Raw genomic sequence first — 25487 nt, forward strand, 5'->3', positions numbered from 1 at the left:
TCGGTTGCGTGACTGTACCTACTCGTGTGCACTTTTAACTGTACTCGTGTGTTGTATACAACTGTACTTGTGTGTTATACATAACTGTACTCGTGTGTTGTACACAACTGTATCCATGTGCGCAACTGTAGTTTTATACATGTACTTGCTCACGCGCGACTGTACCTGCTCGTGTGTGCGGCTGTACCTGCTCTTGTGCACGACTGTACCTATGTTTTGATAAGAAAAAAAAAACGAAGATATACACTTGTATGTAGTGAGCTAGGTGCATCGCTTTTTGTACTTGATCATGTGAAAGTTAGCTGGCTCACTAGGGTGTGATACCCTAGCAGTAGTGATTTCCGCTATGCCCGAAGGTGCCTCTTCATGGGCCGCTCACTATGCGGCCTAATAAAAGCTATTTCCTCGGTTCCTCCGTTCCATTATTTTTGTTATGACTTTAGTTTAAATTTGAACTTAAACAATGATAAGAATTATGAAATAGAGGGAGTACTACTTATTTTTTGTTTGGGGAAAAGGCACTCCTTTTCATTTTACTTTTCCAACAAACTTTTAAAAATCGTATCTAGATTATATGTTTTTATAACACTTAGTTTATTGATTAAATAATATTTCGAAGCCATGAACATTTTTCAGAAATGCGTTGAATATTTGTTGAACTGGCTAATATTTTTAAATTTCATGAAAATTTCTGTTAACACTGCGCCAATATATCTTTTGAACCCCGTGAAAAAATCATTCAAACCACCATGAACATTCTTTTTGAACGGTTAAATATTTTTGAATCATATGAAAGTCCCTTTTTAAAAACATGAAGATTTTTTTTAATCTCTATAAACTACTTTTTAAAATGGTGATCATTTTAAAATAAAGACCATTTATCTTATTTGAACAACTTTTCAATAAGAACATTTATATCATTTGAATGATTTTTCAAATAGAACATTCATCTTATTTGCATGATTTTTCAATATGGATACATCTTTATGAAAAAAAATTCATATATAATACTTATCGTATTTGAACAACAAAAAACTACTAATATTTTTCTACAACATAAAACATTTGGCTGATATAGAAAAGAAAACAGAAACAACAAATAAAAGAAAAAAGATGGAAAATAAAAAGGTAAATGAAAAAATATAATATAATATAAAATGGAAGGACAAAAGAAAGAAAACAACAAAATGAGAAAAAAGGACAAAATGAATAGAAAAATCCCCAAGAATAGTCCTATTGGGTCAGGCCACTATGCCTGGAATGGAATCACGGACCGCATTCCGCACCGCACTGAGGGGAATATAGGATTTGAGTGAAAGAGTGCTTGAAGCAATATATTTTTCTAATTCTGAATTCTTGGAGGCGCAACTTAGGAGCTCCCCTTCCCAAATTTGGTGTGCTCTTGTTTACTTATTGATCCAACATTGTTAAGATCGAGAATGGATAGACTTGCTGCTACATTTCTTCCTATGGATGTGCAGGAAATTATGAAGATCCCTCTGAGATGATCGATGGGCATGGTGTCAGAAATGTACTGGGATATTCAGTGTTCATTTGGCATATAGGATGCTAGAATCGACTAAAAATGAATGGAAGGGTTGGCTAGATCATGACCGGCATCATCTGCCACAGCTGATGATTCTAAAAACTGGACGATGCTTTGGAAGGTAAATGTACCCTCAAAATTGCAGCTCTTTGTATAGAGATTAGGTCATAATAGTCTCCCTTTAGCTTATGTTCTTCAGTCGAGGAATATGACGTTATACTCACGATGTGAAATATTCAATGCGACAAATGATTCGTGGCTCCACTCATTGATTGATTCCAATATGGCAAGGTGTGTTTGGACGCTTGTAGATGTGGATGTTATTGAACATATGTCAATGAATAGTAGTATTGATGCTCGGCGATTGTTATTCTTTATGTGTGCTCTTGATCATGCAAAGTTTGTGCTGATTCTGACTACACTTTGGAAAATCTGGACAGCTAAGAGAAAGACTAATCACGAAGGTTTGTTTCAAATCCCAATTAGCACCTTTGATTTTGTTAGGCGTTTTATGCATGATCCGGAAGAAATCAAGCCTGTTGTGCTAGCAAATAACCTGCTAAATACTAGAAGATCTGCAAGTTGGACTAAACCCCCTTCAGGTTTAGTGAAGATGAATGTTGATGGAGCTATCTCTCGCAACAAGGATCATATAGCTATTAGTGCCGTGTGCAGGGATGAACAAATCAAATTTTCTGGGAGCGTTGTCGAGGACTATTGAAGGGATCTCACACCCGGCGACTTTGTAGGTAATGACATGTGCATAGGCTCTTTCTCTTGAACAAGAAACCGGAATCTCAAAATTTATTGTCTCTTCGGATTTTTCAGAGGTAGGTAATTTGTTGACGGATAAGACATTGTCTTTGTTGGGGCTACCCTTTGGTGATACACGCCGAGCAACTCGACACGAACTCGAGCGCATGAGTATTTACGCCAATGAACACCTCACCTACTCTGCGTGTGCCGCCTCACTAACAAAAGGCTCTCGACCAAAAGTTTCTATTCCAATTCTTTCAGGCAACAGCAAATTGATGAAATGGCGTGCAAGGTCTGGATGAGTGCTGCCTCACTAAAGTGCAAGATCTTCTGCTGGCTAGCTGAGAAGGGGAGCCTACCCACCAATGAACGACGCTTCAGACTATATCGCCACTGCCTCTACCTGCCTCTCCTGCCCCCTTGACGAAGATACGGATCACCTTCTCCTCCTGTGCCACAAGGCTCAGGAAACTTGGAGTTATTATTTAACCAAGACTTTGATGGGTTGAGGCTATCCAGCCTCACAGAGCTTTGGACCTTGCGATGCCGAAGCTATGAGAAAACCACAATCAATGGCATTGAAGGAGAAAACCATAGCTTGGAATATCTGGAAGAGAAGAAATACACGGACTTTCAATGGCATTGAAGGAGACATTTCCTTAGTTGTCTGCTGGTGCATTGCGGATGTTAGACTTTGGGCTCATCGATGTACCACCCTTCCTCCTCCTTCGCTTTTAATAATCGGTGTAATGGCTATGACCCGTCCTAAGGTCTCTTCGCCCCCCTACTCTCTGTCCTCTAAAAACTGGTTATGCTCCCCCTGTACTCTCTTGAGAGGTTTGTTTTATAAAGTGTTTAAGCTAGCATAAGCCCGCCGTAGCCAGGGTCAACAAAAAACACCTCGCCGATGAACAAGTTCTCTTTTTTTTACTCTCTCATATCAAATAAACATGCAGATTACAGTACCTTAAACGTGCACACACGGTTGTTAGCCAACACTCGCACTCTAACAATCTGATCACCATGCACTCCGCTAAACACTAATCCATGGCACTAACTTGACCAGGCCAGCAAATGCACACACACGCGCGGGGTTCTAGCTGCCACACCTCGCATGGAACTAACTACCTAGACTAATTCATTCGGACGTTCATGGGCACGACTCAACGGATCAACTCCATTCCTTCACGCACCTGCCGCTTTAACCATGCCCGCACGCGGCAAGCACACATGTCACATCTGCCACGGACAAGAACACAGACGCGGCAACACACCGCAGTCAACTCGACCTAGATACACACGCGCTGGTCGACACTGTAGCGTGGCTTATTCCTAATAGTCTTGCTACAGTAGTGTCGTTGCCTACTCGACGATACCTCGGAGGAGGGATCCTCACGAGGGGGAGTGCACACGGGACGGTGGTACGCGATTTACCCAGCTTCGGAACACCTGCACGATGACATGGCCTACTGCTGCTTGTCTGGAATTATCTGGGCGCTTTCGCGTTGTTACAATGAGTTGTGGTTGTGCCTCTAGGGCTCCCAGGATCCGGCTTATAAAGGCGCACAGATCTAGGGTTTACATGGAGAGTCCTAGTCGGAATACAAGTTGCCTAACTACGGTACAATGTCTTGCCGTGTACGTCAAGGATCCGCCTTCCTCCAAATACGCGCTGGATCCGGATACTTCATGGGCTGTTACGGATCCGGCCTCCTTCGTAGGTCGGTTGAGATCCGGCTTCCTGTTCCTGGGCTGGACTTCATCCTTCATGATCTACAAAGAATCGGGCCGCCCGATGGGCCACATGCCTCACCACCAACTATGGGCCACCCGGGCTTGCCGGATCTAGGCCATGCCGTTGATATATCCATAAAGTATACCCACAACAGTAGCCCCCGAAGTTCTCCGAGATTCATCATTCCTCCGACTTCATTCAGTTCGGATCCGAAGAGAATCTTGAAGAGCTTCAAAACTTTTACTTGATTCCGGGTTCATTCACTCGAAAATCCTTCATCTTCAGATTGGGTATTGCAACGGAGATTCCGCTTTTCCCGCGTACAACCTCCTTATTTCCCGCGCTAAATTTTCGCAGATGCAAATCTTTAGCCGGAACTTTCGGGAGTGCATGGTTAAGTTACCTCCACGTCGTTTTACCGCACTTGACCTAAGACACGTGTCATCCATCCAACGGTGCGACCGTTCCGTTTCCACCATTGGATCCGAATCCCGAATCTCCGCGAGTGGCCTATAAATACCCCACGGCTCGGTAATTCTTCATTGTTTCACCGCATCTCACCACTTCATCTTCTTCCTCGCGCCGCGCCGCCCGACGGATCTCAACTCCGGCGAACCTTCCTCACGGGAGCTTCACGCGCCGCCGCCTCAAGCCTCTCCTCCAACCAAGATTGCCACGGTTGACCAAGAAATCAACTCCGCCGCCGATTCGTGGTCATCGGAGGCTCAAAACCGCCAGTTCGTCGACCTCTACTTCGCCGGAACTTCGCCGGACTGTCGCGCCATTGCCGGTACGTGCACCGGTCTTGTAGAAGAAGAAGTAGCTGTAGCGTAGATTTTCCGGTTACTCAACTTAGCTCGCATGGGTGCAGCCGGAAGCATGTCTCACGGTTCTCCTCACTGCACTGGTAGTTCTCCGAGTAGCCCGGATCCCAGTGCCGTGGAACCATTTTGCCCGGATCCCATTGCGTATCTACCACCATATGTTTCCGACGTTAGGCTTGCTCAACCGTTCTCCGCCTCTTCCAGTACTTTACTAGGCCGGATCCCAACAGCCCAAGAGCTCGAAGAGGAGCTACAAGGCCAAGCTAGAATGGCAGCCAAGGTACAAGAGGTAAAAAACAAGAAAGCTTCCAAGGCCCGGAGCCGTGAGGGGGTGCGGGGTCAATGGTGGCCCTGCGAGACAACTGACGCGGAGCTCCGGGAGCTTCAAAACGAAGGCATGATCTCCGAGCATTGGAGTTTCACGCGCGACTCCGACATTCCCAATCCCGACGCGGACGAACGCGTCATGACAAAGGCGTGGGTCGAGTGCGGATTATCACTCCCTTGCTCGGAGTTCTTCCTCTCCGTCCTCGACACGTACGGGCTCCAGCCCCACAACATCTGCCCCAACTCCTACCTCCTGCTCTCGAACTTCGCAACTCTTTGCGAGGGGCATCTCGGAATCCGACCCGACATCAAGCTATGGCAATTCTTTTTTCGGGTGAAGAAAGAGACGAAGGACAAGGCCATGTTAAACTGCGGAAGTATGACGTTCATGCTCCGACCTGGCCGTATGTATCCGCCTCACGATTCCCACGAGTCCATCCGGTACTGGAACGCCGGATGGTTTTATGTGAAGAACGCGTCAGTTCCGAACGTCCACGATGGACTCCTGCCCTTCAGCAACACGCCTCCGGAAGAATTGGCGAGCTGGAGCTTCGTCCCCACGCTTGCCCAAACACCCATACTGGAGAAGGCCGCGCGGAGGATTTCCTGGTTAGTTCATGATGGACTGACCGGGGCTCAGCTCACCCTCAGCTGGTTTTCCCGGAGGATCCAGCCCCTGCGCTACAACGCACGCCTGATGTGCGCTTACTCTGGGGCGGACGATCTCCTCCGAGTCACTCGCCACGATCTTCCGGCCGACTCCCTCAAGAGAATGTTCAAGACGTTGGTGAAAATTCCTAGGGGCCAACAGGTCCCGGAACTGATCAAGGATATTAGCACACACGACAAATGTCCTCCGGTAAGCACTTAATCCTTCGCATTCCTTTATCCTTTCACAATTTTCTAAGTGTTTAACTTGTTCTGCTCACCCTTTTCGCAGCTTGACTCTTTGGCGGAAGAAAACCTACGCACCATACTCCGAGTTCCCGTTAGCGGTGACTTGGTGGAAGAGGATCCGGAAGACCCTGAGGAGGAAGAAGAACGAGTGCCCCGAAAGGCTGCTCCTCGACCTTCAAAGCGTCCCCGCGCCAAAGTCTCTGGCTCCGACGCCGGAGGCAGCGGTGAGGCTTCCGCCAAGAAACCCAAGGTGGTCAAACCACCTCCGCTTGACTCCAGGAAAGCGGAGCGCCAGCGCCTGAAGATGCTTTCGACAGCAGGGAGACCCTCACGTCCCAACATTCCGGGCGCAGCGTAAGCTTCCGAGTAACATGCGTTGTTTATCTTAGTAAGATGTGTTATGTATATTTTCCTTTTACTTGCTCACAGGAATCCGAACCCAACCACCGCGCGGACCAATGTTCAGGAGCATATCACTAAGTATATGCAGAAGAAATCTCCCGCCGTTGGTCCTTCGACACCAGTTCCGCCAAGCGCTCCACAAGCCCCCCTGCAGCCTTCTCCTCCTCCCGCGGACCAGTCTCCGACTCCTGCCGCACCCACTCCACCGAAAGTAATTCCGGTTAGCAGCGACAGAGTGAGCGGAGATGGTTCCGGCGGCAAGGGTCCCATCAACGACGAAACTGAAGGACGAAAACAAGGGGATGCAGAAGTTAATTCATCTGGCAAAGCTGAAGCTACCACAGGTGATATGGTCGTTTTCCCCAAAAACTTTGGAGATCCGGCTGATCTTACTTCCACCCCAAAAGCCTATGCCACGAAGTTTTTTAACAAACTAACGGAGGCAGAGAAGTGGGAGCTGGAGCAAGATTTGCTCAATGCTATGCTGAACAATGCCTGGGGCAAACCAGACGTTGAGACGTCGGAGATCCAGGACGCCAAGAAAAACATTGGCGAATTCTTCGACAAGCTTGTTTGCAAGCAAAAAGTAACTCCCCAGTAGCCCCCAAGTATTTAGGCGGAAACTTTATCAGTTAGCGTCTGAATACTTTTAGAGAACTTAATTTGAAAGCAAAGTTTTAAATGTCGTGGTAGCCCCCAAGCATGATGGCGGAAAAATTTCCAGCGACAATGCTTTAGAAAGACTTAAACCATGATGGCGGAACTCACTCCATTTCTGACTGTGTTTGCAGGAACAAAAAGCCCTGCATTACGAGTTGCACAAAAACATTGCGCTGCAGCGTCGTGTGACCATCAGCCAGGCGGAGAAAATCCAGCACTTTCAGGCGGAGAATGCGGCTCTGAAGAAACAACTTTCAGAAGCTCAAGGTTGGTTTCCGATCATCTGACGATTGTGGGTTATGTCCCGTACTTTCCGACATTGATGCTTTATAAAACTATGAGCAGGTGCCTCCTCTTCTCTCGCTGCAGCTTCCTCCGAGTTGGAGACTCTACGTGCTGCACACAAGAATCTCGAAGCCAAACTCGCAGTGGCAGAACAGAAACTTTCTGAGAAGAACTCGGAGCTTATTCGGAAAACTGGTGAGTTTGAGCTGAAAAGACAGACTGACAGCGACATCATCCAGAAGCAGCAAAAAGAAATTGGAGGTCTTCGCAAATACATGGAAACAGCAGAGAGCTGCTGGGACCTGCTCAACTCCGACGTCATGGGTATGTCCTCGAAACTTGTACGACAGTATGTGTGCAACTTGTTGTATTTAACAAAATTTGCATCTTCCAGATCCACTCGGATATGACGAGGAACGTCGGAGTCAGTTCCCGCGCGATGACCTGCTTCAGCTGGCCGGAGAAGACTGCAAGGATCTCATCTCCGCCTCCAGGAAAATATGTCACAACCTCAACATTAAGAAGAGCCGATTCTGCGATGTGCGCAAGCTCATCAAGAGGATGGATTTGCTTCCGGAGCTGGTTGTGGACCTGCAATCCTCTTCAGCACGGGGTGCAGCTGCCATGTCCTTGGCTATGTGCTTAGCGCATAATCCGAGTTTAGACCTGGACCGGGTGACTTCTGGCGTTCCTCCGGAATGCAATGTCAATGCGCTGCTTGACGCGGTTAGCGGCTATGATACACGCATTGCTCGGAGGATCCGCCATGATGAATTTTATGAGAAGGTGGTTCTTCCTGCTGACGAACCTCTCGAAGCTGAGCATTTGGAGGGTCGCGAAGCGGAAAACAGGCCTGCCCAATCTGGAAGCCAGTATACATGGACAAGCTCAAAGGACCAAGGTGGCGCTGCCTCTCCGACTGCAGCTGGAGCGGAAGAGGATGAAGATGTCTCTTCGCCTGCCAAGGACGCAGAGAAAGAAACTCCGACTGACGCAGAGGGAGCTGATGCCAACGTGGAAACTTCTCCGGTTAAGGAGAAGTAAAAACTTAGTCCTGCGGAAAAAACAATGCATCATTTTGGCCCCAGCGAGGGTTTGTAATATAACTTTAATTCTTAAGTATCTAGGGACGAAACAATTATGCGTGGGCGGAAAACTTATCCTGCTATCCGTTAGAATTATTTGCATGTTTCGTTTGTTAAAAGCAAGTGCTGGTTTGTTAATTTTCCGGCTTACTCGTTTGACCTTCCACGAGCCGGAAAACCTTTGGCCGGAAACGCTCGCCTGCGGTGACGAAACCCAATGGCGTCCGTCCATAGCCGCGGAAACAAGCCCCCAGCCTAGGTGCCGGAAGTCGCTACCAGGAATCCACGAGTTCGCAACAAAAAAATTTTCCACCAGAAAACTTTATGCTTACGTCCTAAAGGACGATTTTGAAAATCACAACTTTCATACACGCCTAGGCGGAAACATCCAGCTCTGCGGTTTTAGTTGGAAAAACATACACGATCTAAAATGAACAAATAAAGGAGGTAAAAGACTCAAAGAGTGAACCATAAGCTTTATTTCATTGATCATGTATAACTATTACAGAGTTTGTAACTCGGAAAAAATATGCTAAGTGTAGAAAGGACGTAGCTGTGCGATGTTCCAAGGGCGATCTGTCTCGTCGTAGATGTCATCCGGATCCTCACGCTTGCGTTTTCGGTGCCAATTAGCAGGTCTATCCTTCAGCTCGCGGAAATCAACAAGGTAGTACGACCCGTTATGAAGCACTTTGCTAACGACGAAGGGTCCTTCCCATGGAGATTGCAGCTTATGGTCTTTCACCTGTCGAAGGCGGAGGACCAGGTCTCCTGCCATGAAGGAGCGATTCCGAACTCGACGACTGTGATAACGTCGGAGCTTCTGCTGGTAGATGGCGGAGCGCTGGTCAGCTAAGTTCCGAGCTTCCTCGATCAGGTCCACAGATAGCTGTCTGGCCTCGTCAGCTGTTTCTTCGTTGTAGGCGGAAACTCACGGTGAATCGTGGATGATGTCGGAGGGGAGCACGGCTTCGGATCCGTATACCAGGAAAAATGGGGTAAACCCTGTTGATCTGTTAGGGGTAGTTCTTAAACTCCACAAAACAGCTTCCAACTCATCAGCCCAAGCTCCAGCTGCTCGTCGCAGCGGTTCTTCAAGGCGCGGTTTAATTCCTGATAATATTAGGCCGTTAGCCCTTTCAACCTGACCATTGGATTGTGGGTGAGCCACAGAGGCAAGGTCCAGCCGAATCCCTACTGTCTCACAATAATCCCTCAACTCTCCTTGAGCGAAGTTTGTGCCATTATCTGTGATTATGCTGTGTGGGATGCCGAATCTCATCACGAGGCTGCAGACAAATTTTAGTGCCGTAGCACCATCGGCTTTCCTCACTGGCTTTGCCTCGATCCACTTGCTGAATTTATCAACAGCGACCATAAGGTATTCAAAACCGCCAGGAGATGATCTTTTTAACTTACCAACCATATCGAGCCCCCAGACCGCAAATGGCCAGGTGATAGGTATGGTCTTCAGCTCTTGGGCTGGAGCGTTTGGTTGAGTAGCGTAATCGACAACCTCGGCAGGTCTTGACTATTTTGTCAGCATCTTCTTTAGCTGTGAGCCGGTAAAAACCTAGCCGAAAAGCTTTTGCAACGAGTGACACAGGGCGGCATGATGCCCGCAGTCCCCTGCATGGATCTCTCTGAGGATTTCAATGCCATCTTGATTGGAGACGCATTTGAGAAATACCCCTGTTGCACTGCGTTTGTAGAGCTGTCCATCAACAATTGTATAGGATCTTGCTCGTCTGACGATCTGTCGCGCAAAGACCTCGTCCTCTGGCAACTTCTGATCGATGAGGTAGTCCAGGAAAGGCTGGGTCCAAGCCGGAATGATAACCATCACTTCCTTTGCCGGAGACACTGCCACCTCTGGGTTTTCCGGGTTAGCGCCCTTAACTGAGGGTATCCGTAGGTGCTCCAGGAAAATACCAGGCGGAATTTGCTTCCTGCCGGATCCGAGTTTGGATAGCATGTCTGCCGCTGTGTTATCGTCTCTCCTGACGTACTTGACTTCGTATCCGAGGAAGCACTTGGCAATCTCATCAACTTCGTCTCTGTAGGCCGCCATGACGGAGTTTCTGGCGTTCCAGGTTCCGGCTACTTGTTGTGCCACCAGGTCGGAATCTCCACAGCATATAATGTACTTGATCCCGATTTCCTTAGCGATGCGCAGACCATGTAGTAGGGCCTCGTATTCCGCCATGTTGTTTGTAGCTTCGAAGTGGATCTGTAGAACATACTGCAGTTCTTCTCCGGTAGGGGACTTCAGGGTGACTCCGGCTCCTGAGCCTTGATGCTGCTTGGATCCATCGAAGTGCATGACCCATGTTTCTGGTTCCGGCTCCAGACTTGCATCCGGAGCTTCTGTCCAATCTGCGACGAAATCTGCCAAGACTTGGGATTTAACCGCAGTCCTAGGCTTGTAAGCGATGTCGAAGGCGGATAATTCGATGCCCCATTTAGCCGTACGTCCTGTTGCGTCAGTGTTGTTGAGAATTGTTGACAGTGGAGCCTTGCTCACAACTGTTACTGGGTGCTCTTGGAAGTAATGTCTCAGCTTCCGGCTGCCTAGGAACATTCCATAAGCTAGCTTCTGAAAGTGAGGGTATCTTTGCTTTGACTCCGTCAGTACCTCGCTAATGTAATAGACAGGTCTTTGGACGTCATATTCATGACCTTCTTCCTTTCGCTCCACCACGATGACGAGGCTGATGACTTTGTTGGTAGCTGCCAGATAAAGGAGCATTGGCTCTGACTCTGCTGGGGCTGCCAAGATAGGTGGGGAGGTGAGTATTTCCTTCAACCCCCGAAGAGCTGCGTCGGCTGCGTCGTCCCAGGCAATTTGTGCATTTTCTTCAGCAGCTTGTACAAAGGTAGCGCCTTCTCGCCAAGACGGCTAACAAACCTACTGATTGCTGCGACGCAACCAGTTAGTCGTTGCACATCTTTAAGACAAGTTGGCCGTTTGATACACAGGATTGCCTTGATTTTTTCCGGGTTAACCTCAATGCCTCTGTGAGAGACTATGAAGCCAAGGAGTTTTCCGGCTGGCACGCCAAAGACGCACTTCAGCGGATTCAACATCATCTTGTACCTGCGGAGGTTGTCAAAGGTTTCTGTGAGGTCGCTGATCAAGTCGGATCCTTTCCGGGTCATGACCGCGATGTCGTCGACGTAGGCGTGTACGTTCCGGCCGATTTGGTCCTTCAGGCACCGCTGCATCGTACGTTGGTAGGTGGCACCTGCGTTTTTCAAGCCAAAAGGCATAGTAACATAGCAGTAAGTACCAAACGGGGTAATGAATGAAGTCGCCTTTTGGTCGGACTCCTTCATCCGGATCTGATGATACCCGAAATACGCATCAAGAAAACACAGAAGTTCCGCCCCCGCCGTCGAATCAATGACTTGGTCAATGCGCGGCAAGGGGAACGGATCCTTCGGGCAATGCTTGTTCAAGCCTGAGTAATCGATGCACATTCTTAGTATTTCAGTGTTCTTTTTGGGTACAAGGACGGGATTTGCGACCCAATCGGTGTGGATAACTTCTATTACAAAACCTGCCTCTAGTAACTTAGCTAGTTCCATTCCTATGGCGCGGCGCTTCTTATCTCCAAAGCGTCGCATAGCTTGCTTCACCGGTTTAGCCCCCGGATTTATGTTGAGGTAGTGCTCGGCGAGTTCCCTAGGTACTCCGGACATGTCAGAAGGTTGCCATGCGAAGATATCCATGTTAGCGCGGAGGAACTCGACGAGCGCGTCTTCCTATTTGGGGTCCATGTTGGCTCCGACTGAAACCTGCTTGGAAGGGTCGCCTTTGATGAGGTCGTGCTTCTTGGTTTCTATCGCGGCCTTGAAGGAGGTCTTCTGTTCGGAGATCTGCTTCTTGGTGGTCTGCATCTCAGTCGGATCCACCGCGGCTCTGTAGCCTTGCAGCTCCTCTCCAGATATCACAGACTCTGCGAAGGCGGCTTCGCCTAACTCGCACTCATGAGCCTTTTTGTAGTCTCCGGATACGGTAATCATACCCTTAGGACCCGGAATCTTGAGCTTGTTGTAGATGTAGCATGCTCTTGCGTGGAACTTGTGGTAGGTGGGCCTGCTGAAGATGACGTGGTAGGAGCTCTTAAAGGGCACAACTTCAAACGTGATCTTCTCTTCGCAGAAATTGTGAACATCGCCAAAAGCCACGGGAAGTGTGATGCTGCCGAGGGAATTCGCCTTCTTACCCGGAACCACGCCATGAAACTCAGTGTTGCTGTGTTTGAGCTGTTCCTTGGTGAGGTTCATCCGCTCTAGAGTCTCCAGGTACATGATGTTCAAGCTGGCTCCACCATCCATGAGGCACTTGGAGAAGTCATACCCGTCTATGCGGGGACTTACAACCAAGGCGTAGCATTCTTTTGGCACAATGGCAGGGTGATCCTCCCTATCAAATGTGCACGGGATTTCCGACCACCTGACATACTGCGGCACAGCCGGAACTGTGGCGTTCAGGATCCGGGTAGCTGACTTGGCAGCGCGGACTGTTGGGGTTCCGAGGAAAGTGTGGTAAGCCTCCACGCTCTTTTTCTCGAATGGGTTGGATTTACCTGCGGATCCTACCTTGGGATCCGGCGAGTTATCATCCTCATCCATCGCCTCGGAACTATCTTCCTCTTTGTCCTTGTTCTTGCCCTTGCCTCCCTTGCCGCGTGGGCGGTGCTTCCGGGCTCGCTTGTATCCTGCCTCCGGGTCGTTCTTTAGATCATTGACCCACTTGCAGTTGCGGTTGGTGTGAGTGGACTTCCCTGTAACCGAATCCAGGTGGGCCAGGCAGGGCATGTCTCTGTACTCCTCGTAGGTTTGCGGGGCGCGGGGTCCGCCAGCTGTGACCTCAGTGGCATGCTGCTGACCCCTGCCGGCTCCGCCTCCACGGCCGCGTCCTCTTCCGCCTCCTGAACCTCCGCGTTGAAACGCCATGGCGACCATCTCGGATCCGCCACTCTTCTGGTCATCAGGGTTCTTGCGCTTATGGCTGCTGTTCTTTGTTATCACGGTTCTTCTTTTGTTGATGTAGGGGGATTCTTTTGTAGCTGCGAGATCACACTTTGCATCATCATCGGCGGCAGTATGATCACTGGCAATGGAGATCATTTCATCCAAAGTCAGCTTGTTTGAGTTAGCCAAACGAGTGAGCGTATGCCTCAGCAATCCTCCCCTCTGCAGTCCACCAATAAAGGCGTACATGGCGGTGGTGTGGTCGACGTTTTCGCACTCGTTCCTGCATGCCAACCATCGTGTGAGGTAGTTTCTTGAGGTTTCTCCCTTCTTCTGGATGCAGGCTTGCAGGTCGCTTGCCGTGGCAGGTCTTTTGTAGGTGCCTCTGAAGTGTTTCTCGAAAGCGGTCTTCAGGTCGAACCAGCAAAAGATGGAGTTCTTCTCGAGGTCACTGAGCCAGATCCGGGCTGGACCTACAAGGTACAACTGGAGCATGCGGCAGGCGATGTTAGGGGTTCCTCCGGCAAAGGTTACTGCATTATAGTAATCCTCAATCCAGGTATCCGGCCTTTCGGTGCCATCATAATGCTTCAGGTTTCCGGGTAGCTTGAGGTTCATCCTTGGCTTTGGTTCCTCTCGAATCATCCTGCCAAAGCACTTCGGACCAATGTAGTCGGTTCTGTATTCGTTAAGGCGTTCCCGCGCGTCGCGCGGGCCGTGGCGAGGAGATTGTGAGCGGGAGCGAGATCTCCGGCCGTCGCCTCCGCCTCCACCTCCGCCGCCACCGCTAGGTGGTGGTGAGGGAGACCTGCGAGGTGGTCGGTCCGATTTCTTGCTTCCGCCTTCCGATTCTCCTCGGCCTTCCCGGTGCTGGCTCCGGCTTCTGTGGTTGCCTTCGCCATGGCGCTGGCTGCCCTGGTCGTTCCGGCTCCGGCGAGGCTCCGGGTCGTGGCTCCGGCGAGGCTCTGGGTCGCGGCTCCGGCGAGGCTCTGGGTCGCGTTCCTCATTCCGACTCCTCCTGGGCTCGGGCTCACGATCGTTGTTCTGATTCCGGCGAGGTTCCGGCGAGCGCTCCCTGTTTCTGCTTCTTGGCAGCACGTTGTCGCGGATAACAATCCCACCATGCCCTGGGGGCCTGGTGTTTCCGGCTGGACTACGGCGGCGATGGGGTCGCGGGTAACCATTAGGCGGAGGAGAAGGGTTGCGATATTTATCTCGTCCAGAGTACATTGCATCCTTTCCCTTTCTTGGATCTGACGAAGGCGTTTTTGACGGAACGGGGATCGGATTTGGGTGTTCCCTGGTTTTTCTTCTGCGCTCCGAGGATCCGGTGTGTGATTCATCGTCGGGATGTCGATCGGCGCGAGCGTCCTTCTGCGCGGTAGATACACAGTTATCCGGATTGGATTCTAACCTGCGTGAGGTATCCGCCTTGCTTTGCTGCTGCATTGCTGAAGCGACAAGTTTGCGAAGGTAGTTGATATCAACCTCTTCGTCTTTCTTCTTCAATAGCTCCGCAGCTTTTAGCATGTTGTCCTTTGGGGTTTCCAGCGGCTGCTGCTCTGCGGGCGTGGCGAAGTTGATTCTACGAGGCGGAATTGCTTCTCTAACGATTCGATCAGCCTCCGCCTGCGCATAAGTCATCTTTACTTCCCACTCTTGCCTCATGCTCTTGACATGCTCGAGTGTGTCAGCAATTTCGCGATCCTGTCTGTCGAAGTGGTCCATCAAACTTGCAGCTTCTGCCCTTTCATCCCTTAATGCGGCTGCGGTATTGGCGAGCTTCTTGGCTGTGGCCAGCATTTCCTTTCTAGTGGCCTCTAGAGCCTCCGGATCTGCGGCGTCGCCCGAGGTTATAGGTTTGTTAAGAACTGCTCGTGCAACCATCTCTTCAGGTGACAGGAGTTCCTCCGAGGAAGAATCCCTGCGGGGTCGGTCCCGTGACATTGGAGATCCTTGGCGGGATGGCTGAGGGTCAGATTGGTTGGTTGGCTCTTCTGATCCAGGTTGTCCCAGCGCTGCTACGGTTGCGAGAACCTGCTTAGGCTGGGCGGAGTCGACTTCAGGCTGATCACCGAAACCGTACTCACCTAGCTTGCGGTTAAACTCGTCAGTATCCATGGAGGGGGTATCTCCGGAGATTGGGCTCAGATTGCCCAAAATTGACTCTTCAACCGGAGTTTCGCTTTCTCCGACAGGCTCAGCCTGATCCGGATCCGCGTCGTTTTCCGGTGCCTCTACCTGCTCAGGACCAGCTCCGTCTTCTTGAGGGGCGGTTCCGGCGGTATGGGCCAAGAAGTGTACGAATAGGAACCACTGCTTTTCTAACACACAGGAGACCCGGGCGGATCTGCATTGGTCTTCCACCGTTGTTTCTGCTCGGGCGGATTGGGTGGGCTTTGAAAATTCCAGATCCGAGGCGGAATCTTCCTTGGGAAGCTCCTGCATCTCAGATCGGATCTTCGCGACAGCGTCCAGCTCTGCGGCGGTCGCGTCTGCGTTACTTACCAGTGGGTTTCCGTCGGAATCGACGGTTTCCCCGATGAAGATGTGTATGCCACCAATTGGGACGATGGAGAGCTTGACGGGGTTTGTCCTAGCCGGAATCCAACACTCATCCGGAGGGACGATCGGCAGATTTCCGGCGTAGAGGATGCGCCCCACAGCGATGGTGTCGTCGTAGCTTCCCATGGCGGAACCCTCCCGGTTTCGGCCTCCAGACGCCACAGGCCCCACGGTGGGCGCCAACTGTCGTTGCCTAATCGACGATACCTCGGAGGAGGGATCCTCACGAGGGGGAGAAGAAGTAGGGGCCATAGGGCGGAGTGCACACGGGATGGTGGTACGCGATTTACCCAGCTTCGGAACACCTGCACGATGACAAGGCCTACTGCTGCTTGTCTGGAATTATCTGGGCGCTTTCGCGTTGTTACAATGAGTTGTGGTTGTGCCTCTAGGGCTCCCAGGATCCGGCTTATAAAGGCGCACAGATCTAGGGTTTACATGGAGAGTCCTAGCCGGAATACAAGTTGCCTAACTACGGTACAATGTCTTGCCGTGTACGTCAAGGATCCGCCTTCCTCCAAATACGCGCTGGATCCGGATACTTCATGGGCTGTTACGGATCCGGCCTCCTTCGTAGGTCGGTTGAGATCCGGCTTCCTGTTCCTGGGCTGGACTTCATCCTTCATGATCTACAGCAACTGGGCCGCCCGATGGGCCACATGCCTCACCACCAACTATGGGCCACCCGGGCTTGCCGGATCTAGGCCATGCCGTTGATATATCCATAAAGTATACCCACAACAAGTAGCATCCTAAGGGAGATCGAGATTCGATCTGACCTGTTTGAAGATGTTAGATTTCAGTATGAGAATAGTGAATTAAATGTCTATGCTCACCCTGGTAGCTAGGAATGCGATTGTGCATCCGTTTGGTCGCCGTTTGTGGCTGATGGAATCTCCAGAGTCCATATGTTCTACCCATGTATGCTACCAATGAATAAAAACCTTACTGTCCCCCGTACACAACACGCAGCCCAGCCGAACCATAGGAGCATAATAATGGAGGTGATGTCAAAGTCATTAGAATATTGGCGACGTCAATTTTTTTAGGGCAGCCCCATATATTTTTTAGTAACTATGCCCTATCGACCCCCCCTCCCGCACCCAAACCCTAGTCTCCTCCCGCCGCCGCCGCCGCCGCCGGGCAAAGGCCGCGGGGCGTGGCGGCGGCGGCGGGCTTCCCTCTTGCTGCGGCGGGGACGGCGGCAAGGTGCTCCCCTCGATGTTGCGGCGGTGGATCTCCTGCCTCCCGTCGGGGGCACACCGGTGGTGGCTGGTGGTGGGACGGTTTGCGCCATGCCGCCCCCCCGCTTCTCGCTGGTGCGGGGTGGTGACCTTGGGTTTCTCCAGCAGTTCGAGGTCGCCCGGGGCAGCAGCCTCGGGTTCAACAGAGGAGGCGGCCTTCTTCTTCATCGAAGGTGGTCGGCCAGGCTGGTAGTCCTGTGTGGGTGGATCTCACACAGGTTTCCGGCAATGGTGATCTAGTTCGAGGTGTCACGACGGCCGGTGAAAACTGAGCCTCGACCTCGGTCTTGGCGGATGATGGCGGCGTCGGTTGACGTCGTTACCTTGTCGAAGACGTCATCTTTGCTTGTCTTGGCACTACACTCGGCGAGTTGGGGATGCGCGGCTGCCGGTGAAAACTGTGCTCCGACATCGGTTGGCGGACGATGGTGACGTGTCGCGCCGCTACCTTCTTGAAGGCATCGTCATCGCAGTCCGCAGTTTCTCACTCGTGCTGCTCCGGGGGAAACACTAGGTCCGGGTCTCCCGGATCGGACGATGGCGACGCGCCCTGCGTCGTTCTACCTCTTGGAGCATCGTTTTTGGAGCAGCTGCTGGATGTTGGTGGATTTCGGTGGAGTGGTGTTCATCTACCACATTGTTGGCACTGAGTCTCAGTGGCATGGTGCTGCAGGGTATCGACGACAGATGCGGGATGCTGTATACGTGCAGGATGGTGGAGCTGTCTGGCTTCATGGTGGCATCGACGGCAGGTCTTGCAAGGTTAATGCGATGATTTCTCTTGAAGATGGAGTCGAGGAAGACAGCGGGAGCAACTCCTGTGGCTTGTGCGTTGGCGTGCGCTGAGAGTCTGCTTGACTGGATGTGCTTCTCACCTGCTATTGGGCGGTTTAGGAAGGCATTTAGTTTTGGATGATGTGAGTTGGTGTATTGTCACCCTCTTCATCCCACTGTAGGTATAGTAAGGTGTCTTCGAGATTGATCTTTTGTATTGTTTCTTGTAAGGTTTCGTGAATAATCTAGTAAAAAAAGTCGTGTGCATCCTTTGGATGCAGAAGCTGGGGTGATATTTCCCCCATTTCAAAAAAAAACACACACACACACACAAGTGGCCAACATCTGCGCTAAAATTTCCTTTCCCTCTCCTGCCGCTCGCCCTTCCACCTACCCATGACCAGCCGCGGCAACAAATCAACCACCGCAACCTAAATTGAAGCCAAGGAGCTCCTCTCACCTCCATCCCTTCACGTCAGTCCCTCTCTGTTGTTTTGTCACCCTTCTGTTGTTCCTTTCCACCGCGTACGATGGTCGTGGCTGTCATGGCTTTGATCTGAATCGCTGCGTCCGACGTCAATCGATGCCGACGAGCTCTGCCGCACCTCCACCCCTTCCCACCGGTCATCTCTGCCGCTTTGCCGCCCTTCCGTTGGTCCTCTCTGCCGCTTACGATGGTCGTGATGGCCACGGCTTCGATCTGATTGCCGCCTTGGCCGTCGGTCCTCTCCGCACAGCTTCGACCTTGATCGACGCCGACAAGCTCCGACGAGCTTTGCCCCTTCCCGTCGGTCCTCTCTACCGCCTTCATTACCCTTTTCCCGGTCCTACATGCATTGAGCGCTTTCTTGAAGCCTACCATGACATTCATGATTCGGATGTGCACGACAAGCTTCAAACCGATCTCATGGAAGAGTGGTGGAAGTGTAATGGGCAACAAAACAACTAGTTAATTCTCTATGTCATGTTGTTTGTGTGTTGATTCGTGTGGTACTTTGATGAATTATTTGGTAAACTATTTGTGATATGATGTAATAATTAAGTACTATTTGTGTTTATTTGTTCATATTTACTACTCAGGATCATGTATTCCTTTTCGTGATACCAATGACCGCTCTCTTTTAGTGCTAAACGATGGCTCGTGGCCTAAGATTTTAGATGTAAAATGTTGGCACAACCCAAATTTTACAAAAATGTATTGACCCGTGTAAGCTTAGCCTTACCAAAACGATACGTCACAATTATCCACAGCCACATAATAACAATTTATATTATAATTTAGAAGTAAAAGTATATAATCTTTAATAACTAATAATTAGTATTTGATCTACTATTAGGTTTTATTATTATTATTATTATTATCGCATATTGCATTTATTTTCTCCTTCGTATACAGTGGGTACCGCTACCACTCCTGCGTGCATTTGGTAAAAATTAACATCTATAAACAGCAAGCAACAGAGAAACTAAACAAGACATGTAATATTCCACACACTATGACAATGAACTAATTGCAGATTACACCATGAGAAAGAGCTCTTGCATGGAGCCATGGATCGCCACCAATCCGGTTACATCCTTCCAGCTGCACACCTCAGTGTTGCCATCCTCAGAGCACGGCAGGACATTAGGGATCAGCAGGAACAACAGTTCCAAAACCAAAAAAAAAATAAGTTGACCAACGGAGGAATGATTTCTTTCTTAGCTATACGTTGTTAGGTAGGATAAGACTCTTCCAGTGGATGGACGCTAGGATGATAACCTAGTTTAAAGTTCACTCCTCCCTGCAAAAATTACCGCGAGATGGGGATTTGAACCCAGGTGAACTGGTTGATCACTCGCTTGCCTTGTCCTAGCTCAGTTCTCACGCTATTGTGCAATTCTGATGAAACAGAAGAAGATAAATTCATACCTCGATGCAGTCATCCATTAAAATGTACAAAACGTGCGCCTTATGCAAGATATTCATAACCGTGATGGATGAATACATTATGCAAGATATTCACGTCGTCATCGTTGTTCGTGTTGATGATGAACACACTTAGTAGGGTGCTGGCGAAAGCCATGGAGTTGGGCTTGCTGAAGCGCCTATCCCGTAGGGAGCTGACGACCGCGGTCTCGCTCTACGCGGATGATGTGGTGATCTTCGGTCACCCAGATGAGGCGGATCTGCGAGCGGTTCGTGGCATCCTCGAGGTTTTTGGCGAAGCCTCCGGGATGCGCACCAACTTTGCTAAATGCTCGGTATCCCCTATTGCATGCACAGAGGAGGTAGCTGCGGGTGCAACGGCTATCATGGAGTGCCAGTTGGCACCCTTCCCCGTGAAGTACTTGGGCATATCCCTTGCTATTCGGCGGCTCACGGCTGATGCAGTCCAACCGATGGTCGATCGGATTGGGGATAAGTTGCCGACGTGGAAGGCATCCATGATGCCCAAAGCGAGACGCCTCACCCTAATCCGCTCGGTGCTCGCTGCAATCCCTCTTCACCAACTTATGGTGCTTTCTCTAAACAAGAAGGCCCTTAAGCAGGTGTACAAGATTTTCCGCGGTTTCCTATGGGTGGGCAGGAAGGAGGTGAATGGTGGGCATTGCCATGTCAACTGGGACAGGGTGTGTAGGCCACTGTGTTACAGCGGTCTCGGTATCCCTGACCTCGCACACACGGCCATCAGTCTTAGGACCCATTGGGTGTGGAGGATGCGTACAGACCCCTTGCGACCTTGGCGCGGGCTCGATATACAGTTCTCTAGGAGCGAGCGTGACATCTTCTTCGCCTCCACCGTCATGGTGGTAGGTGATGGGTCCTCCGCTCTGTTCTGGGAGGATAGGTGGCTGGATGGGAAGTCAGTTGGGGAAGTAGCGCCTGACTTGTTGGCGTTGATTCCACGACATCCTAGGAAGCATCGTACGGTGGAACAGGCGCTTACCGAACGTAGTTGGATCACAGACATTATGGGAGCTGTGAGCCCTTTGGCACTCTGGCAGTACGTTCAGCTTTGGTCCAGGGTGCAGAGAGTGCAGTTGATGGATGTGCCAAACAAGCTTGTCTGGCGGTGGACGACCGATGGCCAAGTATTCTTCCAAGTCTTGCTACTACACCCTCTTCCAAGGGTCGTTAGTGTCAGGGTCTTGGGAGTTGAACTGGAAATCTTGGGCGCCACCCAAGGTGAGGTTCTTCATCTGGCTTGCTTGCCAAGACAGGTGTTGGACGGGTGAAAGGCTTTCACGCCGCCGGTTACCTCATCGGCCGCGTTGCATATTCTGTGACCAGGCAGAGGAGACTATGTCACACATTCTTACTGGGTGTCCGTTCTCACGAACAATCTGTCATGAGGTCCTATCATGGATTCAATCTACTGCCGGACCTCCCGTTGTTGAAGGGGATTTCGCGGAGTGGTGGTCGCTAGTGGTGCGATCCAACCCACGTCATATGCGCAAAGGAACCTCGTCGCTAGTTATGCTCACGGCATGGTGGCTCCGGAAGCATAGGAACGCAATTGTCTTCAACAACGAGCTGCCTTCGGTGGCCTCTCTAGTCGACACGATTAAAGCTGAGGCAAGATTATGGGCGGACGCGGGAGCACGAGGGCTACGTCAATTTCTCCCTTAGTTTTCCTGGGTTGAGTTGTATGGCCGTGGGTGTCAGTCCACTCTTTGGACTTGTAAATACAACTTTTTTTTCTATCAATGCATCTAAACGCAAAGTTTTTTGCGTTTTCGCGAAAAACGGTTATGAAATCGTGCAATTATTAATTTGTTTGTCGCGAATCGTGATGGATCTGGCCTCCTTCTAAGTTGAACATTCTGTGGTACATAGCATCAGAACATCATCACCCACGCATCCCGGCATCTCCTCCTGATCAACCGCCGCGATGCTGCTCCTGTCACCCTTACGAAAATATGTAGCTAATTACTTCATGCAGGGATGAATTATGTCTGAACTTTGAAGACCTAGCTTTCGACCATCGTCAATAGCAAATAAGATACAAAATAAGGTGCGGTGAGCGGCAGCGGTACCTTATTTTGCATCATCTACTGCAACGCAACAACTGCCCTATTTTACATTTATGGCCGGCAGGTATATCATAGAAAAGTTTATTCTCAAAAGAAAAGCACCAACACAGCTGCCTAACTGAGATTTAGTTAAATCTAAATTAACTGAGATCTCCAAGTATATTTGTTTATTTTGCACATTCCACCACAAATGTCTTTTCACTCTTTTTCCTATTTTCCTATTCAATTTTACATGTTTACGTGTACATCTTCAAATTATACGTGTGTTCGTCATGTTTTATGAAAAAATGATGTTTTTTGTAGTCTACTTGAAAAATAGAAAATTTATCTTGTAACAAGTTTTTGTTTTAGCACCGAATTTTGTCCTTTTTACACACGCCACATGACAAGTCGATTTTTCATGAAACGACTTTGTGAGCGCGTAGCACATGAAGATGTATGTGCGAAATTTTTCTTAATATCGCATTTTTTAAACTGTTATATGCGGAGAGAAAAATGCTACATTTAGATTTTTCTGTACCATTGGCAAAAAGAATTTTACCATTATTTTGTGACTAAATAAAAATGTTGGAGACCGATATTACATATACTATGAAATTTTTTGTTACATACGAACCATTTTTATACCGCGATCTGACGCGTAAAATCCGCTCACTTAAATTGATCAGACGATTCAGAAGGTGGCTGATGGGTGGCATATTTACAGCCGGCTGATGGCTAGCGCTGGCCTTATTCCAAGCTCATGACATTCGGTAGGCAATTTCTGAGCGCTGGAGTCCACTGCTTCGTCCATCTTTCTCTGATAAAATAGGCGTAGCTTTCGTCGGAGCGATGCTTCTCCCGCCTGCCAACCGTGTGTCCGCCCAAGGTCACATGTAGGCCGGCGGGGCTAATAAGTCCCCTCGAGCGCGGACGGCCGGCGAGGCTTGTCGACGGCGCCGCAGCTGCTTGCGTTAGTGATTTTCTACAATGGTTTTCTCCAAATAAGTGGCACCTTAGGCACGTTTGCCCAGGCTTTATGAGGTCTTTAGGTATGCCATGAAGCCTCTCCGCCGGCGGCTTGACGGGTGGCTTGGGGACGCCGACGATGCGCTCTTCGTGGAGGAAAATGTTGATGAGCAGCCGGGCATCCGTGTGGCACACAGGGAAGTCGACGTAGTCGTACATCGAGAAGACCTTGTGCACGCTGTTGCGCTCCGCGTCGTACGCGAAGACCTTGTGACGGCCTGTCGCGAGCAGGATCTTGCCGCCGGCGGTGGTGCAGAGCGGGATGATGGTGAGCTTCTCCTCGTCCAGCTCCTTGCTGATGGGCCGTGGCAGGCTATCGAGCTCGATGCGGCAGCGCGTCCGCCACGACGATGTCGTGCCGCCGTTCCATGTCAGGACCTTGATCACGCGATCCGCGTTGCGACTGCGGAACCGGTGGTGGAGGCCATGGACGACGGCGCACAGGGAACCGTCGAGCTCGGCGAGGTGGCGGACGCGTTTCCGCAGGCCCGGCGGCATGTGGACCCAACCGAACTGCTCGGCTCCCACGGAGAAGGACAGGATGGGAGTGTTCTTGAACTCGACGCTTTCATCCCTAGACGGCGTCAGCAGCCAGTAGAAGGACCCGTCAACGGTGACCGGAGGCAGACCAGCAAGGAAATACCCGTGGACGTCGGGTGGCACGTCGCCAGCGCAGGGCCGCCACCCGCCGGCAGATCCCATGGTGTACACGTCGCACTTGAACTGCCGCTGCTTGCCGCTGATCAGGAAGAGTCTGACCGCCTTGTGCTCGCCGGTGGCCGGATCGAAGCCGAGGCCGGCGCTGGAGAACTCGAAGGGGGTCCATGGTGTACTCAAAGGGAGGAATCGGCCATATAAATTACCACATGCTTGTGCGGGTTCGCATGGTGGCAGGGCGACATGGTCGCCGGTGGAGAGGTTGAAGACGTAGTACTCGGACGAGCTGGCTTCCATGACGAGCGTCAGGCCGCGGCATGGCTTTCGGGACAGAACGACGTACTCCGCCGCGAGGTTGCGCACGGTGAGGAGCCTGCGGGCGGCGGCGGGCGGCGAACCCTCGCCCTCGGGCGGGAGCGAGCACGTGTAGAAGGACGTGGAGGACCCCTCGGCCGGCGGGAAGAAGAGGATCTCTGGCTGGCGCGCGGCGGCAGCTCTCGCGGCGTGCGTAGTGACGAAGTGGTCAGATGTGAGGGCCTCTTTCCACGCCCGACAGACGGATCGGAAGCGCACGGCGGCGGCGGCCGGCAGGCGCGTCAGGATCTCGTCCACCAACAGCGCGCCGTGCAGCCGCGACCCGCCGTCGTACGGCGACGTGGGCATAGATTTTGACGGCGATGCCGCCATACTTTAGAATTGTAGATCGATCGGTTGACCTAAGTGAACATAATTAACCTGCGCCGTGCGTATATAGGAGTATTTGATGAATTGTAGGAGTACTTGGTTACGATTGACCAGCTCGTCGTATCAGGAAGAAACTAGTAATACATACTTCCATTGTGCGGATTTTGTATTTCAATTTCTGAATTACATTACCCGGTTGGCACGCTGCTTGAGCCGTATATTTTCTTCGATGTGAAATATAGTACACACTTTCATGTCCTTAAGAAAGCGTAGGCCAGACAAATTAAACAGGGACTATTAATTTGTTATGTTTGAACTTTTTGTGTGGTAATTTGTTTCTTTACTTTTTAGAATGCAAAATAAATAGTTATTTATTGAATTAGTAAACATATTTTATAAAAAAAGGACAGCGCTACCCGGCGGCGCCGCACGAGCGCCTAATTCGTGCGGCGGATTTTGCAGCCCCACCACGTGAAATGTTGCTTTCCCGTTGAGCGCGTCCCATGTGGCTTGCCCGGTCCCGCAGGGACAGCAAACGCATGCAGTAATCAGCTAGCCCATGCATCTCTTGTTCCCGCTAGTCAACAAATCAGTCATGCGAGCAGTTGTTTCAAAAAAAAAAAAAAAGTCATGCGAGCATTCACATTAAATATCGAACAAAATCTTGCATGTTGTTGTTAGCACCATAAAAATTAGCACCACCCCTCTTTCTTGCAAAATTTTTTCATGAGCTAAGATTTTAGGAGCAATTTTCACAAAACTTTTCAAAACAAAATCTAGGATTTTAGATTAAGGCAGCTACCGTTTTATATGACAGTTTTCAGATTATTTTGGGAGAAGCTACCAGATTTTTGAAACAAAGGGGCCACGCTCTCTAATGTTTTATAATTATTTAGTAGTAGCTACCAGATTAATTTTCAATGGTTTTCAAATTATTTAGTAGTAGCTATCAGATTAATTTTCAATGACTACCAAGTTAGCAGTGTTATTTAACAACTACCAAAATTATACTCCAGCTACCAGATTATTTTGCAATACCTA

General features: G+C 50.2%; 2 protein-coding genes across 2 annotated transcripts; one reads left to right on the forward strand and one right to left on the reverse strand.

Annotated features, from left to right (window-relative positions):
* Window positions 1-20144: 20144 nt before the first annotated feature.
* Window positions 20145-21299, forward strand: LOC139831620 (uncharacterized). The gene has a single exon (XM_071820924.1). The coding sequence runs from the start codon at window positions 20145-20147 to the stop codon at window positions 21297-21299; it is 1155 nt and encodes a 384-aa protein (XP_071677025.1).
* Window positions 21300-22826: 1527 nt separating this feature from the next.
* LOC127303625 (F-box/kelch-repeat protein At3g44120-like) lies at window positions 22827-24449 on the reverse strand. The gene has a single exon (XM_051334337.2). The coding sequence runs from the start codon at window positions 24447-24449 to the stop codon at window positions 22827-22829; it is 1623 nt and encodes a 540-aa protein (XP_051190297.1).
* Between the last annotated feature and the right edge of the window lie 1038 nt (window positions 24450-25487).

Source organism: Lolium perenne, chromosome 5, assembly GCF_019359855.2.
Source record: "Lolium perenne isolate Kyuss_39 chromosome 5, Kyuss_2.0, whole genome shotgun sequence".
Taxonomy (NCBI): domain Eukaryota; kingdom Viridiplantae; phylum Streptophyta; class Magnoliopsida; order Poales; family Poaceae; genus Lolium; species Lolium perenne.